This window comes from Microtus pennsylvanicus, chromosome 8 (assembly GCF_037038515.1).
Source record: "Microtus pennsylvanicus isolate mMicPen1 chromosome 8, mMicPen1.hap1, whole genome shotgun sequence".
Classification (NCBI taxonomy): Eukaryota; Metazoa; Chordata; class Mammalia; order Rodentia; family Cricetidae; genus Microtus; species Microtus pennsylvanicus.
Window position 1 is genome coordinate 19,122,960 of NC_134586.1, and position 12,825 is coordinate 19,135,784.

Consider the following 12,825-nt stretch of genomic DNA (forward strand, 5'->3'; position numbering starts at 1 on the left):
GTCACTACACACACACACACACACACACACACACACACACACACACACACACATCATTTAGGAAAAGAAAAGATTAGGTCATTTTCTATGACTTTCAAATGTCAAGTCTAAACTGTGACTGTAGTCTGTGTGGGAGTAGGGGGCTGGTTCCAAAATCTCTGACAGATACTTTAGCAAAACTCAGAAAATGCAGATATAAAATTTATCTTAGAATATAAGAGGCGTTTTTTTTTTAACTCTCTAGGTTAACTTTGCTTTCAAAAAGGAGTCAAGAGAGAGATAAGGCACACAAAGAAAAATAAGTTTGTAGTCAAGCTTCCCATTGGGCTTCCAGCTCACAAATAACAACAGACACAGAGGCTTACTAGTAATTATGAAAGCTTGGTCTTAGCTTTGTCTTGTCCCCAACTAGCTCTTTTTTCCAGTTTTTTGAGACAGGGTTTCTCTATAGATTTGTAGCCTATCGGGGAACTAGCTCTTGTAGAGCAGGCTGGCCTTAACTTACAGAAGTCTGCTGGTATCTGCCACCAGAGTGCAAAGATTAAAGCCTAACCATTACATTCTAATGCTGTTCTCTCTGAAAGGTCTTCCTAGAGATTTTTTTCATAAGAATTTTCACAAAAGAATTATACTTTGATGTTTGATATACTAGAAAATTATGATCAATGACTATGTAGGTACTTTTTTCTAAAATAATTAAGAATATCAAGGTTTTAAAATGTCTTCATGGTTAGGAGTATTGCCTGATCTTGTAGATGATCCAGGTTTGATCTCAGTACCCACACTGTAGCTTTCAAACACATAAACTCAAGTTCAAGGGGATTCAGTGCCTCTTTCTGACTTCCACAGGAATTTCATGAATATGGTACAAAGACACACATGCAACAAAACACCCATGCACATCAATTTTTTATTGAAAAATACTTCTAATTGAAAGTTTTCTTATATCATAACATATTCTTCAATTTAAGTTATTAAACTGGACAATGAGTGACTAACATATGTAGATGTCTATTTTAATAAAAATTTTGTTATGTCTCCTTATACAGTAAAACCTATTTTATTTTTTGGATTACTACTGAAATTTCTGAGTGTTTAAATAAAAATTGATGTACAAGAGATTTATCAGAATAAATACATGTTTTAAATTCTCTAACTGAAGAACTGAAAAAAAAAAGTCACTTGTTTTCTATGAAAATAACCACATATTTAGTAGCATACCTCCTACAGATTATACATGAGCCATAGGGTATAGACAGGTATGGAAGAAAAAAGTAATGAGAAAATTAAAATGGGAAGACCTGTGCAACAGTGGACAGAGTTCAGGCCGTATCCTAGTCCATTTTTGTTACCATAATAAAAAACTGGAAAGAGCCCTTCTTGTCTCACAGCTATGGGGACTGACAAGCCCAGCACCAAGGTGCCACCAACTCTACAGTCTCTGCAGCTGGATCACTGCAGTGTGGGAAGGCTCATGTTGACAGAGCTCCTTTGCCTGGAGTCACTCTCATTATCACAGCATTAGTCCATTATTAATTTCGGAGATGTTAATGAAACACTTCCATTTCCAGCTCTGGGCTTCTGATGTCAGGGCAAAGACTTTAATCAAAGTTCTACAGCCCAGATGTGAAGTGGCTTAGGGTGGGGGTCCAATTGAGATGAAAACTTTGTAAAGTCTTCTGCAGCTGTCTGCAGATGGCCCCGTGCAGAGAGATTAACAAAGGACACACAAGGACTGCAGTGCCCCCTAATGGCAGGGGCTTCCATCTATAAAACACTTGTCTTGGAATAACACATCTGTGTCTGTGTGCATTTGCATTCACAGATTAAAGAAACTGGAAGTCAGCATCTGTAAGAGTCACAGTGGTATTGTAGGTCATGCTTTGTATCACCAACTGCACTAGGAGAGCTGGCAGCATTGACAGTTCAATGCAGAGATCTGGTGTAGAGGGTAAAAGCATAGGGATGACATTCACAATCAGGAGTCAGGACATGGGATTTCAGACATGTTTCAGTTTCTTTTGGCAGATCCAACGGTTGTCTGTAGAGCAGGTGTCAGAAAATACTTCTGTCTGTGAGATGACTGCACAGCTGTTTTCTTTGTCCTTGCCAGTGACTTGTAATCTGAAGAGCAAAGAATCCTGGTGTATAGGATTTTCTTGCAATTATCACATCAGCCATCAGCCATTTTTGTACATTTAAGGATGCTAAGATTACATAGTACTTAAGTACAGTAAATGCAGAGTACCAACATTATAAATACACATAATCAATAAGGATATCACCTAGAGAAGCCTCTAGAATTTTCAGTTGTACCCTCACAAAAGAAGAATTAGTCCATCAAGAATATTTATCACAATGTATGAACAGGAGTTCTACTACAAGAATAGTTTTTGGGATCATGTGAAAGCCATCTTATTTTGCTGAGCTTCAGTGTCCTTAAATATATAGGTTATAAGCAACTACTGCTTAGAGAAAGCATTGAGGTATACATGAATGTGTAACAATAGTTACACAGTAGGTAATTAGTAAATGTATTCAAAATGAAAAGTAAACACAGTGAGTCTACAGAATTGCATACAGAGAAAATAAGAGCCTCAACTCATGTGGAACAGAATCTGGGTCCTTCCCTTCTCATCCCAGAGATGTTGGGTCTTTACTCTAGCACAACACTAGTCCCACACCCAGGGTTCCTGGGATCACTGCAGGTGGGAAGGAGACCAGAAGTCAGCACTAACACACCAAGCTTCTCAGTGATGAAAAGGAATTGGTGAGTTCAAGAGCAGCCTGTCTCAAGTGGAGGATGTCACCCAGCAAGCAATAAGCAGGGATCCTTCACAGCTGACTTTTGCTTGTCTTTCTTCATGGAGCCTCTTGCCACTAAGCAATAAACTTTTGGTCACAGTAGTGCCCAGCATGCTAATAAAGTATGAACTTCCCTCAACTGGGCTTCTATAAATATTCCTACATTTTATTTTTCATCTTTTAGCATCTTTCTTCAATCTTCAAGACCCTTTTCTTAAGGCCTGATTTTCAAAAAGCATTTGGTGGAATGCCAGGGCTACCCCAGCCAGACTTACAGTGAGAGCTCTAACCTTATCTCAAATAATAATCCCAAAATAATCCTGCTTGTAAAATTTTAACTTTCCTCTTTTTTCCTAACCTGAAAACAAGGGCCCAGGGAGTTAGAATAAATATTTACTTCATAGATGTGTGAGAGTTGGTGAAGGGAGGGAGAGAGGAAGTGTAAAAGTTTGTGTATAAGTTAGAAAACAATCGTGGGGGGAACCCCCCTTTCTACCTTGTTTCAACCACTGTGCTGTGTGCTCCAGGCTCATTGGCCCAGGCATTTCTGGGTGATTCTCCTGTCTATAGCTTCCATCTCTCTGCAGGAGTGCTGTGATACAGATGTGGACTTCTATGTCTGGCTTTTTATATGAACTGTGATATTTACACAGGTAGAACTTTTTGGCAGATCCATTTTCTCAGTCTAGATGAAACGAAAGCTAGTTTGACTGACACTCTTTCTATTGTAGCCCGTCAGACGCCAAATTTACCTGCTCACTGCCATCTAATCAGAGCATTCTTTTATCAGAGTGAAATCACACAGCAGCTGAGCTAATTCCTCTGCCTGACATGGATATCTTCACTTATCATAACATTTTCACTATGAATCAAAATTAGGTAACCATTTTACATCACAGCACAATTATACACAAAAAATTAGCACACACAAGAAGAAAGAAAAAGATAATTCTTACTATGTGTAAAATCATTTTTAAACAGCAATGTCTATACTGATTCTGCCAAGAGAAAATAATTTCATAACACATTATGGTGTAACTTTGTTGTTACAGGTCTAAAGCACTGCTGAATGATTTCTGTGTATGGGTAGTGAGATAATATAGTGCCTACGTGTGCTCATTGTTCTTGCAGAGGACCTAGGTTCAAGTTCTAGCACACATATGGTAGCTCACAACCATCTGCAACTTCAGTTCCAAGAAATCCTCTTTTTGACTACTGTGAACTCCCTCATGTACATGGAATACATACATACACTCAAGAACACACAGAAAAAACAAAACAAATAAATATGTTTTTAAATTTCTGAGAAAGTGTGTGTGTCAAAAAAAAGAGAAAATGAAAATTTATATATTCCCCCAAAACATTTAAAACTATTTTATCTCTAACAGTAAGAAGTTAGTCTATGTCCTGTCTTTTAAAATTCCATTGTAATTAAATATACACATATTATTATAAAGGGTTGTTATCTACTTATACATGAAACTTTGCAACTAATTTTGAACTTGTCTTTTCAACAATCTCAAGAATTTATACACTAAATTAAAATTACAAAATTCAATTTTCAGTAAAAATGAGATTCAATTGAATATTCAAATTACCTCATTTAATACTTACAGATAAGGATTTAAAGTAGAACCATTTGTCCACTTCCACATCTGCTCCACTTGTATATATTTTAGTCCAATAAAAAACTGATGTCCTTCTATCTTTGAGAAATCCTGAAAGTATCTCTATAACCAAAACATAGTGGAAGACTTAATCTTCAATCTATTTATTTATGACATACTTTCCTCTACCAACCTTCTAAAACACGATTACTCCTGCTTGAATCCCATCCTAGCTCCCCACCAGCATAATTCTCTCCTCTGTGAAACTTATCTCTATATATTTCTACTTTTAATTGATTCATCCCATTGGTTTTTATTACTTTAAAGAAATACAAATCCAAATTCTCACTTCCTCCCCTCACTCCCTCCCCTCCCACGCTCTCCATACCCTCTGCCTCCCATCCCCCTCCAATCTTTTTTGAAAATATTTATTTATTATGTATACAATATTCTGTCTATGTGTATGCCTACAGGCCAGAAGAAGGCACCAGACCCCATTACAGATGGTTGTGAGCTACCATGTGGTTGCTGGGAATTGAACTCAGGACCTTTGGAAGAGCAGGCAATGCTCTTAACCTCTGAGCCATCTCTCCAGCCCCATCTCCCTCCAATCTTAAGAGAGAGCAAGGCACCCTGCCCTTTGGAAAGTCCAATGCTCTTTCTACTACATCTAGGTTTTGAACTGTTTAAAATCCAAGTCTCCACTTCCTCAACATAGACCATTGGTTAAAGTCCAGACATGTCATCAAAGCTTCAAAAAAGTGTTATGTTCTAAACTGAGCAATTTTATTATCAATTTACCAATTCTTCTTGATCTTCAATGAGCAGCAAAGTGGCTCCTCTCACAGAGCAGTCAGCTAGACCTTCAGACCAAGGTCTGGAAATTTGAGAAATAAATAAGCATTTATCCCGGTATGGCTGCCAATCTTTCAGGCATGTTGGAATGGGTGTTCTCTCTAGAGTAAGAAAGAAGACATGTTTATTTCTGCCCTGTTTCTGCTGTACCATAATCAACTCCACACAAAAGTTGTTTCATTTAGCAAATGCTGAAACAAGGCTAATGTTGTCATATGTCAATGAATCATAATTAATGACAAAGGATTAATTTTATGTTTTATTTCTACTAATTTAATTCAGACAAAGTAAACTGTCTAACATGTTTGCTAAAATAATCAACTATTTCACTTCTTAACTTGATATTTGCCTATTAAGATTCTGTGAGCCAGCAACCTGAGGAAGCATGGCCAGCTGGGTAAGATCGTAAATGTCAAGGTCACACAGCTTCAGTGCAGTTTCCAGTACCAACACTTACAAACCCTGTGACTCCCTCCAAGTTCCTAATGGTTTTATGTTTTTCTCAGAAATCAAAGGTGATACAGCATCTTCATTGAAGACTGTTTTGAACTTCCACTGAGTTAATTCACATTTTGTGTCAAAAATCACCTCTTATCAGGAAATTCAAGCCACACAATTACCTGTTGGTTCAGCCATAATCTCGTTAGCAGCCATGCCACATTTTTCTATTGGTGGTTTTTGCACTAAGACTCGCACTATTAAATAACAAAACACATAGAGAGAATTAATTACTGAAACAAATGATGGAACCAGTGTTCTATTTCTTACTTCAGGAAATCAAGTTCTTTCATCTGAACATCAGGACTGGTACAATATTAGCAAACTGGAATAAGGGACAAGTCTTTAGGCGGGATATATGAACAAGAAACATACAGAACACATGAATTCGAACAGCTGTGAATTTACATATGTTATTATTGACAAGTCAATCTGTGGGCATTGCTGGAACCCTCACATTGCCCATAGTCACACCTGAGCTGCTCATCCTTAATCACACCCATTCCAAAGAAGGTTTAGCAGGTATGTAATAAGTTAAATATGGGGGCCTTTTAGCTTTCTTTGTTGCTATATTTTTGTCATAACTGTGACTTTTATGTTTTATAGTTCCAGATGCACATATGTCATAACCCATAACTGTTCTCAAAAAATTAAAAAGCATGGAAGAAATGTGAAGTTTCCACAGAGGACACAAAATTTTGTCCTGTATTATTATATATCATTAAACTTTTCTTAGTCTTAAGGAAGCCAGGTGCCATAAACAAGACAAATGTTTGTGTGGAAATTAAGAAGTGAAAGTTCTTGCCTTACTTACCTAAGACACTGAGTCCAGTCAGGCTCAAGACAAGAAGGATCAGCCCAGCACAGCCGAGTTTCAGAGCCAACTGATGCCAGTTTGGGCATCGACAGGCATCTGAGAAGTGCAAAGAATACACATGTTAAATCTAAATGAGGACATCTAGGATAAAAGTCGGAGGTAGTTTTGTCACTACACAAGAACTTCCTTAACTATAGGACTCTTTTCAACATTCCTAATGGACTGACTGAAACTGAAGATCGTGCTACACTATGTGTACACACACACACACACACACACACACACACCAACACACACACACATACACACACACACACAAACACACACACACACACACACACACAGAGAGAGAGAGAGAGAGAGAGAGAGAGAGAGAGAGAGAGAGAGAGAGAGAGAACCTACAGGACTCTTTTCAACATTCCTAGTGGACTGACTGAAACTGGAGATAGTGCTACACTATGTGTGCACTGGTATACAGAGAGATAGAGAGAGACAGAGACACACACACATACAGAGTTCCATCTTCATAAAGCCCAAACTACATCTGGTGACTATAACTTTCACATTTTTTCCATGGAGTGCAGTACTTGGCACTATCACCTTTTATTTAGAGGAATACATTATGACTTCTATTTAGAATACTGTACCATTGATGTTTCTATTTTTCAATTTGGATCCATCATTGAGTGAGTGAGTGAGTGAGTGAGTGAGTGAGTGAGTGAGTGATACTGGGACACAAGCACTAATGAAAAGTGACTCACTTCTTGACATAGATGCTGTGAGATCTCATCATTGCTGCTCTGGGCAGAATCCAGCTTAAAACATTGAGTTACTTATTACTAGAATTTTACAGCCAGTAGTTTAAAACCACTGCTGGATACAACTTATAGAAACAACAGACACTGAAATGGCAAATATGAAGTTCTATGATATTACATGACATACACTGTGTCTATAGCAGATAAGGGTTCTGTGCTGTAACATGACATACACTGTGTCTATAGAAGATAAGGGTTCTGTGCTGTAACATGACATACACTGTGTCTATAGCAGATAAGGGTTCTGTGCTGTAACATGACATACACTGTGTCTATAGCAGATAAGGGTTCTGTGCTGTAACATGACATACACTGTGTCTATAGAAGATAAGGGTTCTGTGCTGTAACATGACATACACTGTGTCTATAGAAGATAAGGGTTCTGTGCTGTAACATGACATACACTGTGTCTATAGAAGATAAGGGTTCTGTGCTGTAACATGACATACACTGTGTCTATAGAAGATAAGGGTGCTGTGCTGTAACATGACATACACTGTGTCTATAGAAGATAAGGGTTCTGTGCTGTAACATGACATACACTGTGTCTATAGAAGATAAGGGTTCTGTGCTGTAACATGACATACACTGTGTCTATAGAAGATAAGGGTTCTGTGCTGTAACATGACATACACTGTGTCTATAGAAGATAAGGGTGCTGTGCTGTAACATGACATACACTGTGTCTATAGAAGATAAGGGTTCTGTGCTGTAACATGACATACACTGTGTCTATAGAAGATAAGGGTTCTGTGCTGTAACATGACATACACTGTGTCTATAGAAGATAAGGGTTCTGTGCTGTAACATGACATACACTGTGTCTATAGAAGATAAGGGTTCTGTGCTGTAACATGACATACACTGTGTCTATAGAAGATAAGGGTTCTGTGCTGTAACATGACATACACTGTGTCTATAGCAGATAAGGGTTCTGTGCTGTAACATGACATACACTGTGTCTATAGAAGATAAGGGTTCTGTGCTGTAACATGACATACACTGTGTCTACAGCAGATAATGGATTCTGTGCTGTAACATGACATACACTGTGTCTACAGCAGATAATGGATTCTGTGCTGTAACATGACATACACTGTGTCTATAGAAGATAAGGGTTCTGTGCTGTAACATGACATACACTGTGTCTATAGCAGATAAGGGTTCTGTGCTGTGACATGACATACACTGTGTCTACAGCAGATAATGGATTCTGTGCTGTAACATGACATACACTGTGTCTATAGAAGATAAGGGTTCTGTGCTGTAACATGACATACACTGTGTCTACAGCAGATAAGGGTTCTGTGCTGTGACATGACATACACTGTGTCTATAGCAGATAAGGATACTGTGCTGTAACATGACATACACTGTGTCTACAGCAGATAAGGGTTCTGTGCTGTGACATGACATACACTGTGTCTATAGCAGATAAGGATACTGTGCTGTAACATGACATACACTGTGTCTATAGAAGACAAGGGGTACTGTATTGTAACATGGCATAAACTCTGTTCTTTACATTGGCTACTTCTCTTATCCTTTGTAAAGATCAGTTCTACAGGTTGAAAAATTCACCATAAGGATCTTAGACAGGATTCTGTGTGGTCTTTTCAACAAAAATTACCAGAGTAATAACTACGCCTAAAGCCAGCTTTCCAAGTAGATAACAGAAACAACCCTGAGATTTAAATATTTCTGGTTCCTCTAGTGCTTATCTGTGAACACAGAACCTCCAAACCACTTATATAACATGACATATACTTTGTCTACCACGATGTACTTCCTAAACACCATGTTAGATGTGCTTACCTTGGTGATTACACCAACAATGGACGTCTTATGCTTACTGGATAATGAAATGTGTTATTTTTTTGTGATATGGTCATCATACCACAGCTTGGTGAATTTAACTTTCTGATAGATATTTTTTAAAAATGGGTTAGATATGAAAAAACAGGGAGAGTTTTGTTTATAAATGTAATAAGGAGAAACATTAGCTGGCACTTACACCTCTAATTTAATCACAATCCCCTTTAGGGTCTCATTGAGTTTCTAACAGTTCCATGTCTTTCTGTTTTATGAATGGATTCATAGATTTAATTATTAGAAACAAATACTGTACCATTCTGAGAAAAGCTTTCCTATTATAATTTTTTGCTTGGTTTTGTTTCTCACATTGGGTTTCCTATAGTTTAGGCTAGACCCAAACTCTCTCTGGGATTTATAATAACACTGAACTCCTGATGTCACTGTCTCTGTTTCTCTAGTACTAGAATTACAGTTATACCCTAGACGCATGGCTAGGGATTCCTAAATTTGACAGCTTTAAATTTATTCCTATTTTGTTAGTTTTCTAAATATTTCCTGAAATAATTGATGACATGCTCTGAGTCACATGTCAAAATTTGAAACCAGATTGCTAAAATGTACTTTTATTCTTATTGTGTTGTTTAAAATTGCCTATGTATTTATTTCTATTTATTCTAATTTTTACCTTATCTTTTGTGGCTGAATTGTATACTTAATATTGCAGAAAATAATAGTTGTCTCAGGACTTTAGATCAGTTTTTGTATGATGACAAACAATTATTAAGGAAATTAATACATTTTGAAATGTTCTTGAGGAAAAAAAACAAAAAAAGACGTGGAGCAGAAGAAAAAGAAGATGAATAGGAGGAAGATGAGGAGGAAGCAGAGGAAGATGAAGATGAGAAGGAGGAGGAGAAAGAGGAGAAGAAGAAGAAAGGTAGAAAGTAGAAATATTTTCAGGAGATAGAAGATGGCTCCCCTAAGCCTTAAGAAGAATCCATACCAGAAGACCGAATAGTTCACTGCTGACTAGAACTTTGCACATATAACAATCTATTGAACATGTACAGACTTTCTCCAATCATATGCTCTAGACAAATACTTATAACAACTATTTGCATAGCATTGAGATCATCTTAAACATTGTTGGTAATCTGGAGATTATCTAAAGCACATAGGAATATGCACGTAGTTCCTGTGAAAATATCACATTTTATAAAAGAGACTTATGTGCAGAGGTTTTGTTCAAACTGGTGATATGTAGAATAATAATCACAATGAGGATAGACAAATTTTTTAGTCTCTTGATTTGGGATCATGAATAGTAGTATTGAGGAAATCTTGTCTTTCTCAGCCTTCACTTTCTTACATCCATTTCACAAGCCCTTTCCCAGCCATTTGCTTGGCTTGAACACATGGGGAAAAAAGCATTCTCCTCCTATCATGCTGGCTTACTGGAATCCTACCAGCATTGTCAAACTTTCATTTCCCCTGATTCTGATGTGAAGATGATAATGAAGCAAATTTGATGGCTCTAAGATGTTTTCCTGACTTTTAATTTTTATAATTTATTAGGTCTTAACCAAAATTTTTAAAAATATTGTTATAATCACTTAGCTTTCACCATATAGTAAGATTATTAAGTGAAAACCTTGCAATTTCGTTGATGTCAGTAAGTTCAGTTGGTCACAGAATGCACTACTATCTCGGGACAGTTTTAGACACACTTTCTACATCGGTTTCTAGTCCCTTTTACCCAAATCTTGCACATTTCTTTCACTTCGACTACTAAGCTCTCTGGCAGAGGTGAGTGCTGCTTTGCCTAATGCTGACTGCTAGGGCTGTTTCTAAATCAACATGTTGTATTTTGTACCAGGATCTGGATTGAGCAATATATTCCAGGAAGTGTCTGCAGTGTCTCTAAAAATACTTTTTCTGTTCATATGTGCGAATTATTATTTAACTAGCATTATTTAACTAGCATCTGGGGCTGAATAGGAGAAACACTGTTCATGATTCATGAACTCCTTGAATAATATTATCTCTCTGATGTTGTGGTTGTCTGACACATAGGTCTGAGTATGTGAGTGTGAGTGTGTGTGTGTGTGTGTGTGTGATTGAGTGTTTGAAAGTATGCTCTGTGTGTGTATGTATACATGTGTCCATGAGTGCCTGCATGTGTACACATCCCATACTAGGTGTAGAGTTTAGAAAACAACTTTCAGGAGGTAACTCTCAGTCCACCCAAGTTATTGTGAATTGAAGTCTGGTTGTCAAGTTTGTACAATTAGTACTTTTACATAATAAGGCATCTCACCATCTTAAAGCAATAATTTAAAACTGCATGATAACAAAAGAGCATTAACTCTAAAAGATATTCAAGTATTGAAAGGAGAAATAAAGCCACTTACCTGAAGGAAGAGATGGAGGTGATGCATTCCTAAACCCACGAGTACTGGATAAGTTTAAATTATTGTAAACAATTGATTCATCCATTACAAGTTTGGAGATGTAACACTGACTAGTGAATGAGAGAAGACAAACACAAAGCTCTGTGAGGCCAAATGAACAAAAGGAAATCTGCTGTGAACACTCCCCTGTCTGCGTCCACACCCACCCACACTTGTAGCTGAGGGTTTCGTCCACAGTTACAAAACTTGGTGTCCCTTATGTTCACACAGTTTACTCATTCTTATATAGCAAACAGAAGATAGAACACAAGGCATGCATGTTGAGAAAATTCTGGAAAATTCTTTTGTCTTTATTTCTTAAATAGTCTGTTATCCTTTATTCCCTCAGAGCAAAGGTCAGGGCAAATAAAATGAACCACTCAATCATAAATTCAAATTTAAGGGATTCCCCCCCCCAAATTCCCAGGAATTATGATATAATGTATTCTGTGACTTTTTGTAAAAATAAAAATTAATGCATCAAATCTAAAGTTACATTTGACACAAGCTTAAATTCAAAAATCTTCCTGAAATATCCATGTCATGGATGAAGTTGTGACATAGGAAAATGAAGACAATAATGAGGTAAAATAGATATAGATACATACATACTACATACTTACATATAAGATAGATAGATAGATGATAGATAGATAGATAGATAGATAGATAGATAGATAGATAGATAGATAGATAGATAGATAAGATAGATATGGTAGATAGATGATAGATGACATAGAGATATAGCTATAACATACTGGCACAATAGGGAAAGCAATTAGGAGGGAACTACACATGTCTTTTAGCATTGCCCTGAAAGTTCATGCAGATGTAGTAATGTTCACCTGCTTTAATGACTTTAGCCATCAGAGCTACAGAGAATGTAGTGCTTAGGTCTATGGGATATGCTAACTCCTCCAAAAACTTACAGATGCAGAGCCTCAGAGAGAGACTACAAGTCAGACATTCTCACAAAACAAATAAAAAAAGAAAAAGAAAAGCGAGCATTTCCTTAAAATCACTTCCTGTGAGGAGACTGAAATTGTACCAGGTGCTGACAATTACATGGCAGGGGCAGCAGTCTGCTGGCTGTGAGTTCCAGAGGACATGAGGTGTGTACGCACAGCATGGGGAGAACACTCATTCCTAAACCTGCTGAT

General features: G+C 37.3%; 1 protein-coding gene across 1 annotated transcript; it reads right to left on the minus strand.

Annotated features, from left to right (window-relative positions):
- Positions 1-2,000: 2,000 nt before the first annotated feature.
- On the minus strand, positions 2,001-11,711 carry LOC142855453 (killer cell lectin-like receptor subfamily B member 1). Its single transcript, XM_075981951.1, has 6 exons — positions 11,627-11,711; positions 6,580-6,678; positions 5,888-5,962; positions 5,214-5,368; positions 4,420-4,535; positions 2,001-2,124 (listed from the first exon to the last, which is right to left on the minus strand). Exons 1-6 carry the CDS (start codon positions 11,709-11,711, stop codon positions 2,001-2,003), a joined length of 654 nt encoding a protein of 217 aa, XP_075838066.1.
- Positions 11,712-12,825: the final 1,114 nt, after the last annotated feature.

Bases quoted from the DNA above. Each gene is read 5' to 3' on its own strand.
- LOC142855453 (XM_075981951.1), bottom strand. From the start codon at position 11,711: ATGGATGAATCAATTGTTTACAATAATTTAAACTTATCCAGTACTCGT. The intron at 4,536-5,213 runs GTAAATTGATAA...TTTTGGTTATAG, and splicing joins TTGAAGATCAAGAAGAATTG to AGATACTTTCAGGATTTCTC. The intron at 2,125-4,419 runs GTAAGTATTAAA...TTTGCTCTTCAG, and splicing joins TCTACTTTAAATCCTTATCT to ATTACAAGTCACTGGCAAGG.